Raw genomic sequence first — 24,113 nt, 5'->3', positions numbered from 1 at the left:
GAAGTTGTCTCTAACATACAGGAGAACTTGTCTTACAGGGGAGCTTATAAAAAAAAACATTTTAGAAACAAAATACACACTAAAACTCTACACTAAACTGTGTTCGGTCTGGTGCACAGCAGCTCTTTCAGACATTTAAAACTCCAATCACATACAGACTTTAGTATAAAAACTGTCCACACCTAATACACTCTGACCTTCCTCTTCTTGTCAAATACATTCAGACTTTAAAGTACATTCCTCAGCTTGGCTTCTGCTGTCTCAGGGTTTCTATCCTACCCCTACTGTCCACTGGCAGGCTCTTGTCTCTGCGCCGGGGGGATGGAGGTGAAGTGGGCTGGGGGACGATGACGTGGGCGCGCACAGGTTCCCGGTGCTCCAGGAGTGAGGCAGGAGGGGGAGAGCGGCCGGGTGATCGGCGGAGCGAGGGCGGCGCTGCTGGAGGTCGGCCACAGAGAAACACGGGGTCGAGCGGATGGAGCGCAACACCGCTTCTTGTGCTGCAGAACGAACAGACACCACGTCATTAACTCAGTGGTGTTGGCTCGTTAAAACCGCATCGCATGCGGTGTCATCACTAACAAATACACCAAATGCAGTGACTAACACAAATATGCATCATTCCAACAGAGCGTGTGTACTTACCCTGACTGTACGTGGGAGGCGTCAGTAAGCTCTGAGCTTGCTTGTTGCCTGCTTGAGCCGCTCGTTTGTAGAATTCAAAGGCCGTCCTCAAGTTCTGCCGCACTCCGAGGCCGCTCTCATAACACTGACCCAAGAACAGCAGGGCCGTGTTGTCCTGAGAACAAACACAAACGCGGAGTTCAAGTAACGTCACACAATGACACAGAGGCAACTGAATAGCTACTTAAATAGATGATGTATGAGCAGATTTAAAGGGGTAATTATCAATATGAAATAGCTCTATGTGACTATCTAAAGCAATTGACAGCAGTTGTAACCGATTACACACACTTCAACACAACTGTAGCAAAAACAAGCTCTGAAATGTCGAGGGCAGCTCCACATGCAGCAGAACTGTTATAATACAAAGGGAGAGGTGTGATCTCCGAGTTAAAGCCATTGATAGAACAATAGAAGCATCTAGAAGAGCACTCACTCCGCTCTCTGCTGCCATCTTCAGATACTGGACAGACTTGCACCCATTCCTCACCGGATCCTGAGAGTAGACCGAAGCCACACAGAGCTGAGCCTGGAGAAACAGAAAGTAGGTTTTAGCAATAAGGGCACACTGACATCACTTAATGAAAGTTAAAGGAAATAACAGTGACAGATGTGGTCATAGAACAGAACATGTTTTGGATTTTCCATCTGAAATGACCATAATTAAGTATAAAATCCTATGACATGATGCACTAAACTCACAAATGTCCTCTTTCAAAAAATAAATAGTTTAGAAGAGATCAGGTTTTCCACCTTGGTGAGTCCAGCTGCAGCAGCTTGTTCCAGTAAATCAATGGCCAAGTCCAACTCCTCTAAACTCTGTTGCCCCCTGCTGGTCAGGAGCAGCTTTGCATAGCGGTACTGAGCTTGTTTGTGGCCCCCGAGTGCTGCAAGTCTGTAATAATACAGAGCCTTAAAGAAAAAACACAAGAGCGGTTACAACAATGCAATGAACATGAAATGTTGACACAAAATAGTTCATTTTGTATAAAAGTATTGAACAGACTCTTGCGTGCACAATCTCACTTATTGGTATTTAAACAAAGTTGGAGCTACTATTGAATGAATAAAAGATTTTTAAATACCGGATGCTAATGTTTGAGGTTGAGTTCTGTGCTTTTTGAATACTTTCCAGATCAGCTGACCTGGATGTGAGAATGATGCTGGCGTCTTACCTTCTCCACGTCTTTGTTGACTCCTCTGCCTTTCTCGTAGCACACACCAGTGTTAAATTGGGCTTTACTGTATCCCTGCTTAGCTGCAGCCAGAAAACAGGGAAAAGCTTCTTCGTATTTCTCCCTTTTGGCATTTTCCAGACCTGTTGTTTGCAAGGAGATCAAGATATTAGCTATGAACAAAAAAAGAAAAAAGACAAGCAGACAATAGTTGACAATAGTTGCATCACTAAATCTTTACCGATGACGTTGAGGATCACAGGAACGCTCGTGTCTCCCACATGTTTGAGGCTCTGTCCTGCTTCTGTGATCCTCTCTTCATCAGATAATGTGTGCTGGAAACACAAGAGAAGGTTACAACACTACAATCAAGATTAGGTGACAAGTCCTTTGCAAACTCAGAGAAAGGACAGCACATTATTCAGGAAAGGTTTACACAAACCAAAAGAGCTGCATCTACCGTTTCACCGGTGTCCGTTTTCTCTGCGTTGTCTGGTTTGGCGTTACTCTGAGATGCTGACAGAAGTGATTCCTCTGGGAGTCAAAAAAGGAAAAAAAATTAATTTATCACTCAATTTTAAGTATATTTTTCTTTGAACCCATGACTGGAAAAGAACAAACCTGGGAGAAGAGAATCCTGGATCAAGAGCTCCCTCTGGTGGTCAGAGATGAGGTGGTCATTCTCACTGCTGCTGTGAAGACTGTTGTCGCTGCTGCTGCTGCTGCTGCTGCTGCTTTGAGATGGGGGCTGATCTTGGTTCTGTCTCTCTGCCACCCCCTGCAGACAGGACACAGTCCTCCCTCTGGGCAGGACATCATGTCTAGATACTTAAGACAGAGGCAACAAATCTGTGTCAGGATCCGTATGACTTAAAACGTAAGGGAAAAGCGTGTAGTTGAGTGAGTTATACGTCTCGTTGCGCGTATATTGCACAGCTACAACGACGCCAGAAGGACTCACAGATTTCCAGCAGGGTGCGGTAGCTACACTTGTGCGTGGAGGATGTTTTCAGGGCTCCGGGGGTGGGACTGGGATCAGTGCCTGAGGAAAACTGGGAGTGGATCCTCCTGCAGATCTGCATGAACAGGACGGCGGCTGCACCCTGTGGAGAAACATCACGTCTACATCAGAGCGTCTCAGAGCATCTCAGAGCATGCATGATGTGCAAGGGTTCCTCACACTCTATCACATAGGAATATCTCACATGGAGAAGCATCTATCTAGCTTAAGAATGTGTAAGCAGCGTATATGAGTCACAGTGCACGTTTGTGTTGTAAAATAGTGCTGAACGGCTGCTTGAGTGGCCATTATTTGCAGGTTTAGGTTGAGTACTATGATCACAGTTTGCTCTGTTTGTGTTAGTTTGTGCAGGCTGTCAAATCCATCACTGGACATTGTACGTACACAGGGCATTAATATTTGAAAACGTGTCAACAAGAGACCTACCCATCCCACAGCATCCAAGGCTGTGTACCGTGGAAGGTCAGCGTGGCCGAACTGAAAGGTTCTCTGCCTCCCCCGCTTCCTCTCTCCATCCTCCTCTTTCTGAGAACTGCAGGAAAAACAGCACAAACTAAATCCAACAAATACACACCGGTTTCTATTTCCACTCTACTGTAATAAGACATCACAAGCTCAGCTCAGCTTCAGTTCCCTCAACATACTGCTCACACACACACTCTCAGAGCAGATGCTGCCGGATGATGCAACCGGCTGAAAGGGAGACGGCGAGGACAAGGCGAGTTCACAGAGGGGTTAAGGAGCAAGAGAGGACGGGGACAGGGGACGTCGTCTCCGGGGTTTGAGCTTAATCCAAATGATATGCCTGTTATTATGGCTGGAAGTTTGAGGGCAAAGAGTTGTGAGATCAAAGTGAGACTTTTCTTACATTTTTCTTCTCGGTCAGTCGTTGAAAAAAGTAAAAATGGATGTGTGCAAACCTGCTGTCAGAGGAGTGTCGAGTGGAGAGGGCGGCCGAGCTGCTGATGACCTCGTCCTCCACATGGTGATTCTGGGGCAGTCGCAGGGTGCTGCTGCCATGACATCGATGCAGAACTGAGAAGAGGAGGATAAAAAAAACAAAGGAAGATCAACGCACAGTGTTTTGGTGTTCAGGGAGAGATAGAATAAGATCATCAGAACCACAAAACATGGTCTGTGATCTAAATTCAAAGAAAGCCCAAACATTAAGTGCACTGGAATGCATACAAATATAAGAGTCCTGCACTAAATTGTACATTTATGACTCTTATAATGTTCAGTTTATGTCGAGACAGTGTAAGAAATGTGATAATTCCACTGTATGATCATGTGGATAGAATTAAACACTGAAGTATTTGCGGTATTAAGCTCAGCCGACTTACTAAAATGGGGCTGCCAGAATAACAAGGCACATGTACTAAAAACCACACCCTCCAAAACGAAAACGAAGCTGAACAAACAGCTCGCTTTTCATTCCTGAAGTTAAGTTTAACTCTTACATTAATTAGTCTTCACTCATTGTATGTAATGAACGCGCCTAGTACTGTGTATTAAATGCATGCATTAAACTACATCTCAGGTGTTTCACGCAGGTAAACAATGACACATTCAAATGCGCGTTTATAGCAGTATTACGGTTTAGCTGCACACACACTCTGTAAATGATTATTTAATATTGAAAGGGTCCAGACATAGGCTGAAGGTCAGTAACAGGTGCCAGTTCGCTGGACGTAAATAAACCAGCCCAAGTGTCAGCCGCGGAGCTATTTCATAAATAGACTTTACTAGCTCAAAGATACACGAAACAGACAACTACCGATACACGATAACGACAACAAGCTGAGGTTATTTGTTCTCAGCAGCCATACTTGGTCACAACTGACATGTGCGCAGAAACAACAGAGAACACCACAAACCGAGGAGAAGGACTCAATGACATTTCTCTCACCTCTCCCAACAAAACCCTGGACTCGCCACATGGTTGGGTTTTCACGGCTTTAACGAAAGAGTTGTTTCCGAAATGGCATGTTTAAATAAATGAATCGGGGGGTTATCCACCCCCCGTAAGACGGTCCATCCCGGTGGTTTCCCTTCTGTTTGGCTGCGGCTAAATAAACTCTGTCACGGGTTGTGGTTGTGCCCAAAGAAACATGCGAGGAAGTGGTCAGACCCGGAAGTGAGTTAGGCGGTGATGCAATGATTGTTGAGAAGGTGCTTTCCGAGGCGGCTGCAGGGCCACAGCGGCCTCCTGTGGTGGCTGGTGGAAGTACAGCTCCACGGCGCCTCGCACTCAGAGACTGGTACTGAGGTCCTTGCTACGTTTCTGAGAATTCATGGGAAATTATAACAAAAAGGAATAGGTTTTGAATATGTTTCTCAAACATGGAATAAAAAGGCTAACCTAAGTTATTCCATGCATTTTTTTAAACATGAGAAATATAGGCCTAGAGAGTAAACCTGCACCATATTTATTAAAGACAATTAAACTGTAAGATACACAATCAAAAGTAGATTTGATTTTTATTTTTTCTACATAAATGAGCAATTTGTGCGCATTTAGAGTTTTATATAATTGTGTGGATGTATTCTAGTGCTGGCGATCTTAATGGAAGCTGATTTAGTTTGGCCAGCATACCTGCCTGCATATATTTTGGATTTTAGATTATGTCTGCATGATGTCATTAGAGATGCATCATTCCTTTCTTTTCTTTCTTCCTTCCTTAAGTTAATACAATTAATTTAATGTATTATCATTAATAATACAATATTAAAATGTTCTAGATTGGACTACAAACATAGATAAGAAAATGTTCTATCTGAAAAAAACACACATTTTATTGTGTGTGTGTGTGTTTTTCTTTAAGAGGATGAAAAAAAAATCAATGACAAATGTATAAAATGCTACCAAAAGTGTGCATGTATCCCACACATTAAACTCTGTGTTGTTGCAGCTTTAAGATTAACATACCTTGCCCAGACCACACATTAAAGGACTTGTTATAGTAAGAAAAGCGCAGTGGTACAAAGACAGATACTAGAAGTAGAATTCAGCCATCATTAACTATTTATGTCTGTGCAGTGAAGGAACAGGGGACACATATCCTTTTCAATAAATTGAATTAGGCAATAATTTTGTGAGCTAATGTTATCATACTATCATGTAGTATTAACAGTATTACACTGAAAAGTCTATAATATAGTTCACATGTAGTAGTGGCTGAATAAACACGCTGAATTTACAATCAAAGTCCTTTTTCCATCAGCTTTTATAGTTTAATGTTGCAGCATTAACAAATACACGAATGTGACAAGATACTTCATAAAATCCATAGTAGGAGATTAAACCCATAAAGAGTGTAATGTCTAATTTTCAAATGTAGTTTCTGCTTGGTCATGATTATTGTTAAGGTCCTAAAGCGGCGGTAATGGTCCTGTGTGTTTAGGTGTTGCTATAGAAAATCCTCTTTCAGATCATCAGTCACTCCGCTGGACGGTTTGGCTTTTCTCTGCGCCCTCCCCATTTATCACACAGTGACGCACGCCCCGATACTTTACTGGAAGCACACCCTCTTCCAGTCAGACGGGGATAAATAAGCGGAGCGTGGGGGGTGGGGGGGTCGAGGGGGGAGGTCTGCTGTTATGATGTCAGATTAGACTTTGAATAATTCACTCACTTTACCAGTTGCCATGGCGATGCGGGTTATCATGTCTTTCACTTACGACCCTCCTCGGGCTATAATAAGTTTAGCCTGCAGTAGTTTGTGATTTTGGACGAGAGCCCTGTAATGTTTGTTGATTTGCCTGGGGGCAAATTTGTCTGGGCGATATGGAAAACATCGAGCTGAGCTGGAAACAGGCTCCCACCAGAACTGACTAATTGAGCAGTTTGTTTTTTTTACTTGTGTTTCAGTCTGTATTTGAGTTCAGAGTACTCCACAGTACTTCAGTATTTTCTCTGTGGCCGCTCCAGTCCGGCTCCACCGCATTAAGAATGATCGCCTTCACTCCGATATTTTATGGCCGTCCGCCATTTGCTTCACGGGGTAAAACTCCACATATAACAAGCCAATAAAACACAATGAGTATTGGAGGTAATACCTGCATTTTTCAAGCTTTTTGGTTTATGGCCCATTCCAGAGAATCAATGCATGGATTTTTTTTTTAGTGTTCTCACTTTTATTTGCCGCTGCTTTATTCTGAGGTCCTGCTGAGGGGCCTGATCCCTAGACTGGGACCCACTAGACTGAAGTGTAAGCACTATTATTATTAACTAATCTAATAATGGCATTTTATCAATCACTTGTCTGATAGTGTCATTTAAATAACATGCATATGTCAGCTTAGCCAACAAAGGCCCCTATGCTGGGATCAGTTAGTTGAATTTAAGTTGAACTAACTCTTCTATTTTATATCTACACTGAAGTTTGCTTCTTCTTTATTCCAAGCGTCGCTGAAGCCTCCCCTCGCTGTTGCACTACTCCCCTGCGGTCCCTTTCGCCCCGACCTCTGGAATCTCGGGCCCTCTGAGTCTTATTTAAAGGAAGGGGAGGCCGGGCAGACACGAACAGAGGTGCGGTGGACGGCTGGACGACCTGTTTGTTATGTTAGCTGTGTGTCCTGGTGTGAGAGTGGTCTTCGGGATGCGTGCGAGCTCCGTGTCTCTCGTCTCATCGCTGGCCTTCGATCCAGACAACCTGTGGACGTGGAATTGAGGATTACTGAGGATTTGCGAGGAGCAAAGTGAGCCTCTTGCAAAGTTGGAGATTGTCTTAGACCGTCTGGAGTCACCAGGACAGAGAAGGAACTGGTGTAGAGAAGTGACTCTCCGTGTGCATCTATGAAGCCGTATCAGCGAATCAGGCCTCAGCCAGCTCAAAAGAAAAGAGAAAGAGTTGGATTTGTATAGTAAATTAAGTGAAGGGGGCGGGGGATTTAAAGAAAAGGCAAAGGGGGTGTTTCTTGCCCCTCTCTCCCATTTTTCTCTCCCCGCCGGTCTCCTTGGTCACACACATGCACACACACCACTCACGCACACACGAACACTGACGAGGGCTCAGACCCCGCTATGGCCACTGCCACCACCGAGGACAGCTCTCCGGTCCCGGCCGCCACAGCACCTCAGCAGCCCGACCTGGAAACTAGCGTAGAACCCGGCTCGGCGGCACAGACCGAGCCCAGAGAGGCCCGGTGTGGCGGAGAGGAAAAGGAGGATGAGGAGGAAGAGGACGTGGGAGGAAGCCCTGCTCCGCAGGACAATGCAGCGAGGGAGAATGTGGACCCCGAGTGGGTGGAGGAGAGGTTCAGGATCGACAGGAAGAAGCTGGAGACTATGTTGTATGGTGAGTGAAGTGAAATGATAGACGTTGCTGTCAGTAGCTGATCGTGACTTTTAGTTTTCCTCTCACACTTCTGCCTCATGAGCTGCATTTATTCTGTTGTGATAAGTATCGTGGCCTTCCCTCCCTCCCTCGCTCCCTCGCTCCGTGCTCCTTGTTATCTACGTGACCCCGTGCGCCTGTCAGGGCCTCCAGCTGGCCGTGCCCTTGTTGTCACCATCAGTATTACTGCCACCCACTAAACTCCTGTTGCTGTATCATCATGATTTATGACCCGCAATGGCTCATGCATTCAGAAGTCCTTTTTCCCCTATTATCATTCCTGTCTGGGAATCAGAGGTAACCGCCTCTGTTAGTTATCACCGGCAGGCAGGTTTATGACGAACGTCTCTCCCCCGAGGAAGCTCTTCCTGACACCAGTCTGCCGCTGCAGATCGAGGATGATATTCGCTCCTGGTGGGAAAGTGCTAGGGTGAATCCAGCTCTGATAAGTGTGAGTTGTTTTAATGAGTGTGCAGCTGGGGATTGTGTTGCTGCAGCTGTTTGAGCAACTTCAGCCAAGCAGCAAACACCGTGTCTCATCTTTTTGGCAATAAGCAGTCACACAGCGTTTGGAACTGATTTTTTACAGATTCCCTCTTGTTTCTTCTTCTTTCTTTTCTTTTTTTTTAAGTTTTAGTTCAAGTGGGAGGTCTTTGCGTCAGCAAATGCCACTGACTTGATTAGCGGTCCCCAGGCTAATTTGCGGTTGCCCTCCCCAGCCGCCACCTTCTCGCTCCACCCCATACTGTTCTCTTCCCATTCCTCAGCTCCGGCCAGCGTAACCCGTAGCGATGGTAGGGGGGGGCGAAGGCGTTCCTGGGGCTCCCCCTGAACCCTGTAAATGTCACCATGGAGCGATGGCCTTTTAAAAATTGTTTATGTTCCCAGCAACCTCTTGTTCCACTTTCTTTGCAAATTTCAGCCAAGTCAACAATGTTGACTTTGAACACACATGCTTAATATTAAACCCCAGCGCTGCTGTAAACAGAACAACACAGAGCTGATGACAACTGCTCAACTTGACAAAACACATGGCGTGACTGTGCTGTCTGCTGTTTATGTTCTTCTAGCTCCAAAGCATGAAGATGGAGAGACGGGCGAGGAGTTCTTTGAGAGGGTAAGTGCAACTCCTCATTATTAACCAAATTAACCAAAAGATGAAGGTGAAAACAACCCACAATGACCAATGCTAAACAGTTCCCTGAATAAATTACAGATCAGTGCGAGTGTCTCAGTCTCAACATTTGCTTCCAGTGACTACACGTTTTATGGACGTGGTAACTGCACCCTTTGAAATTCAAATGAGGCTTTGTATTCTTAGGTCTGCTGTGAGCCTGGATGTGTCTGCGTGCTCTGATCGTATGTGTCGGGGATCTTTGTAGATCTTTGCGCATACAATGAATGCTTCTGCTTTGTTTCCTCGTCCCCTCCTCTTATTTGTGCTCCCACAGGTGATGAGGGAGACGGGCACTCAGGTGAAATGGCCATCCAAGCTGAAGATAGGAGCCAAGTCAAAGAAAGGTAAAAACTATTCATGTGTCATTGAGTCTGTCATTCTTCTGTCACATTTGCACAGCCTCTGCTGTAAAATGCTGCGCTGTACGGCTTTAACACAGATGTTTTCACTTAGATCCACATGTAAAGGTGGAAGGAAAGAGAGCAAATGTTGCAGAAGCCAAAAAGAAGATTTTAGAAGTTCTGGAGACCAGAGTAAGTTTGCTGTTTCCGTGTTTATCACAAAATATGCCCCGAAAAATGAGCCCATTGTGTGCAAGTAAATATTTTTTTTTAAAAAATGTCTTCCTTTATGAAGGCAAGTATTCATTTCTGCACAAATGACACCCGTGTTTATGTAAAACCAGGTCAACAAGGTGACTCTTAAAATGGACGTGGCCTATACAGAGCACTCCCATGTGATTGGGAAAGGTGGTGGAAACATCAAAAAGGTGATGGAGGTCACCTCCTGCCACATCCACTTCCCCGACTCCAACCGCCACAACTCCAACGGAGAGAAAAGCAACCAGGTAACAGGCAAGACAGAATTTTAATGAGCGTCCGTCTGCTGCTCTGACAGGAAAACACGCTCATTTACATTTCTTTTTCTTACTTTCACCAGGTGTCCATCGCCGGGCCCGTAGAGGGAGTGGAGGAAGCCAGGAGGCGGATAAGAGTGAGTGGTCAATTCGTAATAGGGGCGCAGACTTCCCAGGATGGATTTTGGATTTTGCTCGTCTCAACACTCAATTTCTTCGCTCCTGTCGGACACGGAGATCAATGTAGTGATTAATGGGTCGGCTGGTTCAAAGAGGGCAGGTTTATTTGTCAAGTTTGCTGTCTCTCTTTGTTTGTGTTCCACTGCCTGATTCACCCTCTCTGCCTTCCTTCTCTTCCCATTCTCATCCCAGGACCTCCAGCCACTGTCCTTGACCTTTGACTTGCCAGTCAGTCTGGTGCCTCAGACGCTGCCGGACGCGGGCTCCCCGCTCATCCAACAGGTAGTCCAGACTCTCGGGGTCAGTGTGAGCTTCAGGGCCGCGCCGCCCCAGCCTCAAGCCCAGCCTCAGTTTTACGGAAGCTGCTGCACCGTCTGGGGGCTGCAGGGCAACGCAGCTGCTGTCAAGGTTAGCGAGGGGCACTTTCCCTCTAATTGAGTTAACGGCTCCGACACAGTTGAAAAGGGTCAACATAATCCCGCGCCTTGCATGCATATATCGACAGAAAGCGACCTGCGTTCTGATGGACCTGCTGCTGGGATCGGAGGTCACAGGCGGTATTGTGAGCAGCCAGCTGGACGTCACCTCCCAGCAGCACCTCTTCTTGCTGGGGCAGAACGGAGCACACTTCTTGAGCGTCATGCACCAGACCCAGACCCAGATCATCCTGCCGGACCTCAGTGGTCCTCAGAGTCCTCCCTCACTGCTCATCCAGGGAACCCCAGACGGAGTGTGTCTGGCTCGGCAGCAGCTCATGGTACACTGTTTTGGTTTGAAACTGCCCTGCCCTAAAGAACTATGCTAAAAAAACACACACACACATTTTCTCCAAAATTCAGAATTCATCTTTTGTTATTTTTCATTCTGTGTGGCACTATCGCAGGACTGTCTGCCGGTGTGTTTGATGTTCGACATGCGTGAAGACGGCGAGTCAGATCCTTGCAAGCTAGCTCAGATGATGCAAAACCTGGGAGTCTTCATTAGTGTCAAGCCCAAACTAAAACAGACCAGCAAGGTACATCTGATCCATGCAGCTTTGCCACTTGTTGTTTGTCACCACCTGAAAAAAAAAAAAAAAAAATGATTTTGTTCATGTATTTTTAAATTTGACAGTCATCCAGGGACTACAATGTGGAGTTTTAATTGCTTATTTCAGATGCACTGGATTAAATAAAAAATATCTTCTGAAATATTCCTTCTTAGATTTTAAATTTAAAACTGTTCTTCCCTGTGGATCCATGCTGAGTTTACTTAGCTGAATACTGATGGAAAAATCTGTATGGGTGTATATTTATCAGTCAGTGGTGGTGAAGGGTCTGGAAAGGAACATCTCTTGCCTTTATGAGGCCCGCTGTCTCCTCTTGGGGCTGGATTCCTGTGAGGCTGCCAAGGTGACCGAAGTCACCCCTGACCCCGTGCTCTCCGGCAGCGCGCTGACCAACTATTGGCTCAACATGTTGCTGCAGCAGCTTCGTCTCTCTGAGCAGGGTGAGCATGCACAAATATGTTTCATGTGTTCTACTATATACAAATATAAAATAGAATCATAACATTTTGGCAAAAAAGAAAAAAAGAAAAAGAAAAGAAGGACAAACCAACAGGCCCTCCCCCTTCTACTGCATTTAAGTCAGTGCGTTTACATGCAGAGCTTAATCGAGCTTTGCTCAAAATTCGACTTTCTGACTACAGTCCTTGTCCCACTTTACATGCAGCGCAAGAAAATCGAATAACTGTTCTCTTCCTCCACACTAGGTGGCGATACGTGTCTTTTCAGTGGGATAATACCACGTTAATACGGCCCGTTTTCTGGTTGACCTATTACGTGATATAATAAACAAGATTCGTTCATGCGGCAGACCGGCATTTTAAACAACAACCAGACGGGTAATAGTAATTTTTTTTAATCTTGTATGTAATGTTCGCTACTTCTGGTGCAGGTAAGATCCGCGCTGTCCCTCAGACGGTTCTTCTAGCGGCTCCGTTTCTCTTCTTCTTCTTCTGCGACCGGCTTTCTTGGATGTTTTTGTTCCGGGGTCACACGCCAGCGCAGCGGTTGCATGCGCACACGCATTACCCAATGAAAAGTCCGATTCCAATCGTATTAGCTGAGTGTCTCAATCAGATAATGAGAATTCCGGAGTAACGTGTTTACATGCACTTGAGTTCTCCTGTTATAGTCCAATTAAGGCAATAATTCGTTTTGTTTTTTCAAAAAATAAAATAAAAAATGAGATGAAGAGGCTGCATCTAAACCAGGGATCTTCAACGGTTTCATCAAAATAATAAAGTGATCGCACACTACCAGAAAACAATATTTGTCCTTTAAGAAGAGCAACATGAAATGGATTTTGAATTCTTTCCACTGTGTCGGAAAAGAGACACATGGACTTTCAGCTTTCAGAGTATCAGGCTTCAAACACCAACTGTTCATTATTGCTCCTTTTAGACATATTCAGTATTTTATTCTGTTATTCGTTCTTTATTCTGACCAAACATCGAAAATGCACTTGGCTATGCATGTTTCCATCATGTCCGCTCTCTTTGTGATCAGGCACGCTGCCTCCTCAACTAACGGAGTTGCTGGCTTGTACTAAGTCCCGGCCTTCTCCACCACCAGGCCTTACATCTCACACAGAGGAGGGGAGAACAGGACTGAAGGGAACAGATGGTCGGCCACTGGAGAAGGTGTTTTATTGTTAATGCGCAAAGTGCTGTCACATAAAACACAATTCATTCATTCTGATAGGGGGAAATAAAAAACTTCTCTGACTTTGATCCTCTTTGTCCTCAGATACTTGAAAATGACGACCAGTCCGGCCAATCAGACGACGAGAGCTCTGAGGTCATGGTGATGTCACCATCTGAGGTGTGTGAAGCAGTCAACAACGGCATCAGCAGGATGGGACTGAACTGCCGGAGGGGGAGTCTCCAGGGTCCTGAAATTATCAAGGTTTTCTGCCAGGGCAGACGGCATTCAACAGGACAGGCACTAACCAACAGGTGAGCGTTCAGAGACGCTGGCGCTCATTGTTTTTTGCATTGTGACTTTTCTTAATCCCAACCTAATAATTTAGACATAAAACACCAAGTCACAGCTGAAAAATAAATGAGAGACCAAGCTGTGGTTTAGAGATTAAACCTATAAGTTGGGTTTTGGAGGCAGAAAGGTCGGTTTCAGGGAACCTGTAACCAGTTTGGGCAGTAACTTCAGGACCTGTTTAATGATGTTGGTGCCGTCTCTTAATGTTTTAATAGTAGCCAAGCGACAACACGTTGCTAGGACAACGACCATACTTGGATTGGCCTAAATCCCTCGTGGTGACGTCACGATGATGCTGTAGCATGAAAGGAAGCGAGGCTTTAAATAAAGACTCTGACGGCCTTCAACTGAACCCACCCCCCAGCTGTCTAGGTAGCTGAGAGTGCCATAAAGTTATCGTGTTTGGACACACTGACCGGTAATTTGATCACAGGTCAAAGTTTTTGCACCAGGTCAGAGAGACCCCCTTTTCTTTTGTGTCGTCTGAAGGCAGAGCGAAGAAGAAGAAGAGGTCACGTGACTCTTTTTATTGACGCCGCCATATTGGCAGGAAAACTCTGAGAAAAAGTGAACGGCGCCAGCGCTGATTTCATGCCGTCAGAGTTTTACTGCACTTTAAACAGATAGAAAATGACCAGTACAAGGCAAAACTAGGCAGATTACATATCACGGACTCCTATCATGGCCCAGGTTTGCTTTTTTTGAGCATTAAAACAGCCGGTGGGGAGAGTGTTCCTGACCTGCAGTATCCAGATAGAACTACCTCATTAACTCCAGAGTTACTGAAAGCATATAAGAGCCTTGAGGGGTCCAGATGGACAGAGTCAAGCTTCATGATGCACATCCAGCTTTGGAGTTTGTTGGCTAAAAACAGCGACATAACGGCAGCATAATGTAACGAGCTAATCACTGTGCTAAATAGTCTAAGTGTTGTATGCCAACATTTGTTTGGAACTTGCCCACTAGATGATAATTAATAAGGTCACACAAGTATCTTTAAAAATAATTCACGGAAGTTATTTTGTTTGTTTGTTTGTTTGGTTCAAAAAAGACGTAGATGTAAATTGCTTTTTCTGTGAAGGACGCCCTGAAGATGTTTTTCTTTTATTTAGGTCTAGCCTTTTCTCTGCCAAATTATGGGAAGATATCTGCAATTTGATTTCTACTTTCACTGAACCATATTTTTCAAATATTATTTGGCTTCACTGGCTATTCATCTGCAAAAAAGTAACAAATCTATATCATTAATCCTTTCTTTAATTCTGATGGACATCAGTCACAGCGTCTGTTCTTCCTGGGGTCATATTAAATGCACTTGGAAAACAACAATTATAAGTACTTCCCTGTGGAACCCCACAATTTGGAGCCCTATTTGTAGCAGGTTTACCATTGAACTTGGCACATAGTTTTCTAAGGCAAAGACAGCATCTCTCATGATAGCTGAAAATTTAAACCCATAAGCTGATCAGTGATGTCAAAAGTTGCGCCAAAGTCTAAAAGCACCACTCCAAATAATCGCTTATTGTCGATTTGTTTTAGCCAACCATCTGTCACTTGAGTCAGAGCTGTACATGTACAATAATCAGTTTTATAGGCATGTTGAAAGTCTGAATTGATACCATTGCCAGAGAAGTAATTTTCAGTTTGCTTAAAAATGATCTTCTATTACAGGTAAAATGCTTATTGGCCCACTATTTGACCCTGTGAATGCTTCTATCATCCTTTTTGGTAGAGGAGTGACCTTAGCTACCTTCCACATTTGAGGATAAATTCCTTCATTAAGATTTTTGTTAAAGACTCTGGTAGACAGCTTTAAAAGTCTATTATCCAGGTCGTCGTGACCACAGGGTTTGTCACATTTTAATTTTGACAACAGTTTTTCAGTTTCCCATCTATTAGTAACTGAAAATTCAAATGTACATTCTTTGTTCTGCGTGATGTATTCTCTAATAAGTGATTTAGATAAATGACCATTTACCAGCAACATACCATTTCCTATACGTCTGACTTTGCGTCTGACTAAATAATTTCATGTAGTTTTGTGATGAATCCACCCAAGCCATCCAAATAATACACAGGTTTGAATATTCATTCATTGTTTTTTATTTCAAACATGTGCATTAGTAGAGTAGCTGTGCAACTGCCATAAACACCTAACAGGTGTTTGTATAAATAATTGACAGATTCAAGTTTTAACTTTAAACACAGCTAAATGCAGCAGGGACAGTGAATCACCAAGACATTTTGCCTCCATTTATCCCTTTACTAAAATTAGTTGGATTCATGTTGTTTTTCAAGAAATGTAAATTTGTTGAGGAACATTGTGGGTGAAAACTAAAAAATATGAAAAATGTCTGGCCAACCAACGATTTTGCGACCCCTGCAGTACCTCCGCAGGCCCCCTAAGGGTTGTATTTTCAACCCTCCTCTTTTATCTGAGCTCGGGACCAGATAAAGAGACACTCTGCAGTAGAAAATAATGTGTCAAGACAGAGTCTCTCTTTTTTATTTAAGGTTTTTTTTTTTTAAGTGTATTTTTCTTAAATTTGGTTTGGTTTGGCTGTGCGAGTCAAATGCAGTAATTTATTTTAGTATGGTGATTTGTTTGGAGATTGGAGGTGAGTCCTTGCAGTGACAGTGAACAGATTTCTGCCTCCTACAGCGTGATTAATGCATGCAAACACACACCTGCCCACACACACTCACACACCTGCATGTGCTGGATCGGTCGAGTATCTACACATCTTGCTAACACAGAAAACCCTGTTAGATGAAGCGAGGCTTGTTGACCTCATCTATATTGGGTTTTTGCTGAATTTCTCCTTTTGCCTTTTGTGGCTCTCTGGATGAAAAGACTTTGTAGAGTCATGCAGTTTTAATGGAGCGGCTCTCATTTAACTCCGTATTTATATGACTTCACAGAACTCGTCTTTGAAGTCTTTCCATAGAGTTCCTGTTGTCAGGGGGAAAGAGAGCTCCCTAATGTCATCCACAGCCGACACATTTTCACCTAACCTTTGTCGTGACCGTAAATGTGTTTCTGCCTTTGTGTGCCAGACTGCTGAACGCAGACGTTGAAGGAGGGAGGATCGAGCGGAGGAACAGCCTCAGGAGAGACGTGACTCTGGCTCAGAATGTTCGGGCTGACTCATCCAAGGCCGAGGTGAGGAAAAAACAGGAGTCACAGTTCTCAAAACTATAAACTGCATCTCTGGATGCAGTTTTGGTTCTGAGTAACGCTCAGTGGACGCACAATCAAATCTGCGTGACCTCTGCGGGAGAGCGAGCGGCCGAGAGAAAGATGGGGTTTAGGCCATTTGTGGTTGACGAGTTAGATTGGAAACAGCGGGAACTGTTTATTTTTAATGTCAGGTAATCTATCGATTTGCACATCCCAGGCCTCGGTGGAATTAAATTGTGAAAATTGACTTTCGTGTTTGTTTCCTCCCCCTCTTACGTTTCATCTCCCACACTCAAAGGTTATTGCGACATGGATTAGCAGGTTTACCGCCACAGCAGCAGGAAGCGTTGTTTTCATGCGAGTGTTTGTTCCTGCCGCAAATTAGTTTCCCGCTGTCTGTCCTCAGTAACCAAGGAAAGAAAACGCTGTTTAATTTCATGCATTATTTACCTTCTCGATTCCCTGTTTTTGCTTGGCAGGATTATGACTACGAGAAGAAGAAACTGCTGGCAACCCGAGGTTAGTGCCCCTAAATGTTTAATATTTCCCCCTGTCTCAATAGTGGTTTGTAATATAGTTACAACTAGAGCGCTGCTAACCAAGTTTAATTCCTTTGTTATTGAGCTGTAGTTACTGCAGATAAATATATAAATAAAAACACTTTGCAGGGGAATTAGGCACCAAAATACTCACTGAAGACTGTTATGTTGCTAGGTAGAAGCTCCACTTCCTCTTGTAGTTCAGGGGTCTTCAACGTTTTTCAACGACCCCCAAACCTATGGAGAGATTACGTGGGGACCCCCTACCTACTATATGTGTTTTATATTAAACTTGGCCTAGTTCTGTTTGTAAATATACATTATTATTATAATTTTGCATTCACTATTAAGCTATTCATATAACGGCTGATGGGAGTGAGCTGCACTGTTAGCTTATCTTCTGCTAATATTGCTTCTGGATTTCACAAAGTCAGCGTGTAACATGCAGCCTCGTGATTGGCCCAGCTGCGATAGGGGCGGGTCCTACTGTGCACAGGAGGCTTGGATTGACAGGTGTAGTGTGGTGCTCTGTGTGAAACAGTGGCCATTGACACAACTCCTGTATCACTGAATGAGTGAAAGATGACGTCTCCATTTATAAAATATGTTGGATTCATGTTAATGTGCATTGAAAGAAACTTAAATTTGTGGGGGAAGATGAAAAACAAAATATAAAAAATGTTAGATCAACTGAAGATTTGGCGACCCCCCTGCAGTACCTCCGCGGACCCTCTAGGGGTCACGGACCCCCGTTAAAGACCTATGTTTTAGATCTTGATGAGGAGCACACACGTCTTGTTGAAAAAGATTTATTGTCATATGATTAAGCCAGATGAAGTAGGGTATTTAGTTTATTCAAGCATGTTATGGAGGCGAAGCATTAATATCCTGAGCAGAAGCAAGGACTTGATAGAGGGGGCCCATTCCAGCGATGCTCATTTCCAAGACAACTGATGAAGGGGACCTGTTTATGGGATGCACCGTGCCAAAGTTATAATAGAGTAGTGCTGGCACTCCCACTCAATTCACTCGGGGTGGACACACAATTCAGACAACACACATGCGCACCCTGATACACACGGATGCACGGACACACGCATAGCAAGCAGCAACTCATCCATCACGCAGAATGAGAGACACTGAAGAGACCTGCGGCCAAATGGTACCAAATTCCCTCAGTGTTGCTTTATGGGATTATGAATTAGCAGTTTGAATGGGCCATCTGCCTCGCAGCCATTAAGACACCCACACGCCGGTGTATGAATGGGGCATTTACTCACACAGACGCGTGCGCAAGCTACAACCCGCCGGTGATAATCCTGGTGATATCGCACTCTTTGTGGAGTGCTGCTACAGCTTTATCACACACTGGACCCGGACGAGGTCCGGGGTCTCTTGTTTTGCGTGGATACACATTTAAGCCTTAACAGTTTGCGCTTTATTAAGTATGCCACGCGCCGGCGAGGAGTAACAGTGTTTGTGATTCATTATTTAACACGTGAACTCAGCTTGTTTAATTCAGAGTATGAAAGATGACACGGAAAACCTGCAGAGCATTTTCGTGCCATTGTGTGAATTCAAAACGGTTCCACGTGCACATGGAGTGTTTCTGCTTCTTCTCATTAAAAAGCTTTACCTTAACACCAGTGAAGTCTACATTTTAGATGTTTTAGGTGTCTGAGGCTTGTACCATTGTACCACAAAACAAAACAAACAAAAATCTGCTCATTAAGTCTGAATTTTCTTCTTTTGCACGTATTAATATCAGCCATGCAGAGGAAGCCAGTGGTCACAGAGGTCCGGACGCCCACGGACACCTGGAGCGGCCTCGGCTTCTCCAAATCTATGCCAGCCGAGGCCGTCAAAGAGCTCCGCAACATCAGCCGGCGCAGCTACAAACCCTATCTGAGCGCCGCCGCCAGCGCCGGCAACCAGCAACAGGTGCGACAAAATCAAATTAAATCTGACTTACGTGTCGGTTATTTTTCGCTGAACTTGTCAAATTCTTTTGAAGCTGTTTCTGTTGCGGCGCAGAAAAACAAGCATCCCCCACTGCGGCCCGCCGACACACTCTCATTCATTAGTATTGCCCCCCCGACGGCTTGGAGCATTTATCTCGCCGCGTGGAGACCACCGCCAATTTGTACGCTCAATTACCTGAGGCTTGATACCTCAGCCGCGCTTAACAAAACCACTGTTTGGCAACCTGTTCACCTGAGCCGTTTCAGCTCATCTCCCCTGCTCTTTTAAAGGCTGCCCGGTAGCCAGTGATGGAGGAGCACACTCTCCTAGCATAATAAGAGCAAGAGGCATTCCTCCTCCTCCTCCTCCTCCTCCTGAGAGTTCCAATTTTCTTCTGAGACCCAGGCAACTGGAAGGAAGCATTTGCTATACCCACTGCATTGATAATTTATAGTGAGGGACTTCTGCTGTCACTGGTCAGCCCACAGAGGCTAATGAGCTACTTTAGAAACATGATAAATGGCTTTCGTGTTATATCCATGGATACTATGTCACACGCGCGATAGAGGACCTGTCACCCGTTGAAACCTTTTGTCCTATTAACTCCAGATGGAGAGAGGAGAGTAACGAGAGGATGGTTGAAGAGGTACCAAACGCTTTAATATTTAACGCTATCTCTATATCTCCCTCTATCTCCATCCAGTTGTGGGCTGCTCAGACGGGGAAGGTGTGTAACGGGAGTGACTCCGAGAACTGGAGAGACAGACGTGGATCCACGTCGTTAACCCTGCCCGTCTCTTCTTCCGCCGCCTCCTCCTCCTCCTCCTCCTCTTGCTCCTCCTCCTCCTCCCCGTCCTCTCCACCGTCCACTTTCTCCTCGTCCACCTCATCCTTTCCCACGTTTGCATCCTCAGTGAGCAGAAGCAGAAACGACAAACCCTGTAAGTCTCGCCTTAATTTCAAGCTCAGCAGAAACAGGGCGGATCACGTCGTCTCTCTTCACTTCTTGTGTCTGATGTGCAGCGGAGACCTTCGTGAGCAGCAGCAGCTACTACGAGAGCGTCTGCTCTTCGAGGAGGGCGTCAACCTGCAGTCAGCGGAGCCCTTCCCCTAACATGATGGACGACCTACCTGAGCTGCTCAGCCAGCTCGGCCTCCTCAAGTACATTGACGTGTTTGAAGAACAAGAGGTAAAAATACAAGGAGAGCTACAATAACATTTAAACCAGTGATCCCCCAAACTGATGGAGAGAGAAATTAAACTTGGCCTAGTGCTATTTATATTTATATGTATATATATATATATATATATATATATATCATTATCATTTTGCATTCATTAGGAACCTTACAGAGTCAGCGTGTAATATGCAGCCTTGTGATTGGCTCAGCAGCCAAAGGGGCGGGTCCTGCTGTGTACAGGAGGCTCAGATTGACGGGTCTCGGCTTGTGTGAGGCTCTGTGTGAAAGGTGCGCTGTTGAGTAAAGTGCCTCCATTTATCCCTTTAATGAAATACATTGGATTTATGTATTACGTTTATTTAAAGTAATTTAAATTTGAAGGGGAAAATTAAAAAAAAAATATATAAAAAAAACGTCTAATCAACCGAATATTTTGCCACCCCCCCCTGCAGTACCGCCACGGACCCCCTAGGGGTCGCAGACTCCCTGTTGAAGACCCATGATTTAAACACACTTGAAGTTGCGTGGAAGAATGAGCCACATAGCCAGAGAAACACACTCAAAAACAAGCCAAAACACACACACACACATTTGAACATCAAACAAAATATATTCGCACTCCATGTGTACTACGAATACATGTCACGATGTAACCACTATTTGCGCTCATCCAGATCGACTACCAGACATTCCTCACCCTGTCTGATGAAGACCTGAAGGAAGTGGGAGTCTCCACCTTTGGAGCAAGACGCAAGATGCTGTTAGCAATCTCAGGTGAGATTCAGAACCGGCTAGCTTCTGCATCGGTTGAGATAAAAATGTGGTAAAAATTACTATTATTTTATGTTTTCATTCCCTGATCCAGACCTGAACAGGAGCAAGAGGAGGCTCTCGGACACGCCCGCGGTGAAGCCCGGCTACCTGGAAGGCGGTGCTAGCGGTAGACTTCCACGAATCGTGGACCTGGAAGTTGCGGCTCAGAGTAACCGCTGGTGAGACGAGACACCAACCAGCCGTGACCCTCCCTCTGACCCGCGTGGAGAAACTATAGAGCGAGGCTGTTGCCAGTACAAAAGTCTTATCTTCTGATTATTTACCACGAAAAGAGAGAATTGCCCTGAAGAGCTGCAAACTGTACCTAAACATTCACACCCAGTGTCTTTCTTCTACAGCCATAACCCAAAGCGTTACTGACATGTAAATTCAAGACAAGGAAGTTTCCCTTCCACACCTCTGATTTTACGAGAAACAAACTCCTTAAAGCGAAAAAAATGAACATGTGAACGTGTTGATTGTAGTTCCTTGTGGCGCCTAAGTGCCTTTTTTATGCAAACTCGCCATGTTACCCACAACATGTATGCAATTGTAAATAGACATTTATGAGGAAATTTTCATTATTATAGGGATGACATGTAAAAAAGGTTGCTGTTAAGCCTAATCCTTGAAGTCTGTCTTAGTGAAGCATGCATTTATCAGAGAGTAGAGATAAGAGGACAGAGAAAATAGCAAATGACACGATAATAAATGTTCAGGGCCTCTTTGCGGTTGCATGGTCTGCATCTTGCGCCCTTAAGCCGGGGCACTCAGCAGGACGGGACTTTTTATCTGTCAAAATGTCACCAGCTGTGTCGTCGCCTTGTCCTCTATTTAAAACGGAGAGCTTACCAGCAGAGGGCACTGGTGTCACACACTGTGTTTACAAATTCAAGTCATATTTGTGTTGCATGAAAAATAATGAATTTGCTTCACAGTGACAAGAGCATTAAACTCCTGATGAACAGGGTGGCGTTAGCATTGAACTATAAAGTAGCAACGATCATAGAAGAAAAGCTTAATTTGGAAATCATAAATAGGTAAATAAATGTGTAAGTGAGTAAGTGAGGTAATATGACTCTTTTTTTTAAAACGCAGCTTGCTCTCTTTTGACTTCTCACCAGAAAATATTGATTTAATTTAAAGCTATTGTCAGCAGTGCAGAGTTACTGCAGCCACTTTTGTTACCTGTTTAATTTATTGGCATGAGGCTGACGCCAGCGCATAAGTGCTGTCAGGGACCCTTGGCAGAAATGCACCACACTGGAATAGTGTTGTTGGTTACCACATGGAAGCAAATGATCCAAAATACCTCCACTGGAGGGCATGAGGGGGTCTGATCTGTCAAGAGGCTCAACAAGCTGGCTGGCACAGTGGCAGCCAAGCATGAAAGAGAGCGTGAGTAGAAGTGGTGGGCTGTGACAGATTAGGGAAGATGATCCCTACTTATTACAATGTCTCTGCCAATTACATGAGCAGGCTTTAGACCAGTGAACCTCAAATCTGGTCCTCAGGCTCTGGAGCGCTGCTGGATTTCTACCCTGTCAGGTAGCTAATTGCAGTATCCTGGGAACGCAGGTCTAAATCGGTTCTTGATCACACAGCTAGAATGAAAAGTACCTGGAAAAATGAGCAGTGATCTGAACCCTGAGGACTTTGGAGAGCCACCAGGACTTTTCACCTGCAAAGTAGCAATCTCGGCACCAGGCCCACTTGCATAGCGAGATGTGCAAACTGAAGCTGTGTGCAGACTAGTCTGGTTTAGTACTGGTCTTTACTTAAACTACACTCTGTAGCTTTGGTATGTACATTTGAGTGAAGGCAAGGCATACATTTGGGTGAAGTATGTGGATGCTTCTGGTTTCCTTATACTCGGCACTGTGACTAAAATATATATTTAAAAAAAAAAAGTTCTCATAAAACGCAATATTTGATCTTACACATAAAGTTTGACAATTTCATCAGAACTCAACCATGCCGCAAAGGCCTTCTTCACAACGCTGTGTTTTACCCGAAATATTTTCACCTTTCATCTGGGTGGTGTCTGACATGTTTTTTTGGTATCCATAGAATGTACAATCCAGACCGTAATACATAAATATTTACCTTCCCGTCAAGACTTAGAAATGAGCAACCTATAAACAGAAGGAAGACAGTTAGTTTAGGCCGGATGTCTTCAACGTCTTCAGGCCAAGGACCCCAAAACTGATGAGAGATTAAGTAGAGACCCCCTGCCTTCTATATGTGTTCTATATCAAACTAGTGCTATTTATAAACATACATTATTATTATCATTTTGCATTCAATATTAAGCTATTAAATAATACACAGGTCCAAATATTATTTTTTTAATTTTAAACTTGTGCAAAAGCAGGCCGTGCTAGAAAACTGTTTTTAAAAAAAATGTATAAAAAATGTCTAATCAACTATAAATTTTGCGACCCCTCCTGCAGTACCTCCACAGACCTCTAAGGGGTCGCGGACCTCCTGCTGAAGACCTGTGGTTTAGGAGAAAGGCTGGAAACACAGCTGTTGAAAGATATAAAAATCGCTGTACCATCAACTGAGACCCTGTTATAAAACACATTGTGGTTTTCCTGGCGTCCCTTTACACTTCAGCATTTGTGCAAATTGACCAAGACGTGTTGGGCGCGGGTGGTGTTGTGTGAAATGAGTAAAAATAATGAATGTAGAAATCCGCACATTGATGTACCCTACGTGTCGTCATGACCGGTCTCTGTCGAGGCCCATCTGAAATCGAAGGAAGCCATTTGTGTAAAATAAAGACACAGTCAATAGAGAAATGTCCCGAGGATAAAATGCAACTACGCACCCCCGCCTTACCAAGACGAAGATGGAACTCGCTCCAAGGGAGTGAGCGAGAGAGCGGAAGAAATTAGGGGGATGCTAAATAACGTGGATACAATAAAGAAAAATACACCAATTGGGATGCATTTTCTTCGC

At 44.4% G+C, this 24,113-nt stretch overlaps 2 protein-coding genes across 3 annotated transcripts; one reads left to right on the top strand and one right to left on the bottom strand.

The window, feature by feature from the left end:
• Positions 1–7: 7 nt before the first annotated feature.
• Positions 8–5,015, bottom strand: dele1 (DAP3 binding cell death enhancer 1). 2 transcript variants are annotated; one of them, XM_047585854.1, is made up of 12 exons: positions 4,790–5,015; positions 3,801–3,915; positions 3,307–3,412; positions 2,821–2,962; positions 2,481–2,687; positions 2,302–2,393; positions 2,101–2,194; positions 1,860–2,002; positions 1,438–1,596; positions 1,121–1,213; positions 646–799; positions 8–500 (listed from the first exon to the last, which is right to left on the bottom strand). In XM_047585854.1, the coding sequence occupies exons 1-12, from the start codon at positions 4,818–4,820 to the stop codon at positions 271–273; spliced, it is 1,566 nt and encodes a 521-aa protein (XP_047441810.1). In that variant the 5' UTR covers positions 4,821–5,015; the 3' UTR covers positions 8–270. The 2 variants fall into 2 exon arrangements, with proteins under 2 accessions (XP_047441810.1, XP_047441811.1); XM_047585855.1 differs by having other exon boundaries at positions 2,320–2,393; positions 4,790–5,014.
• A 2,783-nt stretch (positions 5,016–7,798) lies between these two features.
• On the top strand, positions 7,799–22,213 carry bicc2 (bicaudal C homolog 2). Its single transcript, XM_047584810.1, has 19 exons — positions 7,799–8,180; positions 9,290–9,336; positions 9,671–9,740; positions 9,850–9,929; positions 10,082–10,243; positions 10,336–10,389; positions 10,625–10,840; positions 10,938–11,189; positions 11,316–11,447; positions 11,731–11,920; positions 12,984–13,117; positions 13,224–13,432; positions 16,530–16,635; positions 17,133–17,172; positions 18,961–19,133; positions 19,858–20,095; positions 20,178–20,344; positions 21,011–21,110; positions 21,202–22,213. The coding sequence occupies exons 1-19, from the start codon at positions 7,907–7,909 to the stop codon at positions 21,330–21,332; spliced, it is 2,775 nt and encodes a 924-aa protein (XP_047440766.1). The 5' UTR covers positions 7,799–7,906; the 3' UTR covers positions 21,333–22,213.
• The last annotated feature ends 1,900 nt before the right edge of the window (positions 22,214–24,113 follow it).

The sequence above is a fragment of the Mugil cephalus genome, chromosome 5, assembly GCF_022458985.1.
Source record: "Mugil cephalus isolate CIBA_MC_2020 chromosome 5, CIBA_Mcephalus_1.1, whole genome shotgun sequence".
NCBI lineage: Eukaryota > Metazoa > Chordata > Actinopteri > Mugiliformes > Mugilidae > Mugil > Mugil cephalus.
The sequence above is the reverse complement of the archived record's forward strand: the minus strand, read 5'-3'. Positions and strand labels throughout refer to the sequence as shown.

Coding starts and splice junctions, on each gene's coding strand:
- dele1 (XM_047585854.1), bottom strand. CDS start 4,820: ATGTGGCGAGTCCAGGGTTTTGTTGGGAGAG. Junction 2,003..2,100: donor TGTGATCCTCAACGTCATCG/GTAAAGATTTAG, acceptor TGCAAACAACAG/GTCTGGAAAATGCCAAAAGG. Junction 501..645: donor GCCTCCCACGTACAGTCAGG/GTAAGTACACAC, acceptor TTCGTTCTGCAG/CACAAGAAGCGGTGTTGCGC.
- bicc2 (XM_047584810.1), top strand. CDS start 7,907: ATGGCCACTGCCACCACCGAGGACAGCTCTCCGGTCCCGGCCGCCACA. Junction 17,173..18,960: donor GAAACTGCTGGCAACCCGAG/GTTAGTGCCCCT, acceptor TATTAATATCAG/CCATGCAGAGGAAGCCAGTG. Junction 20,345..21,010: donor ACGTGTTTGAAGAACAAGAG/GTAAAAATACAA, acceptor GCGCTCATCCAG/ATCGACTACCAGACATTCCT.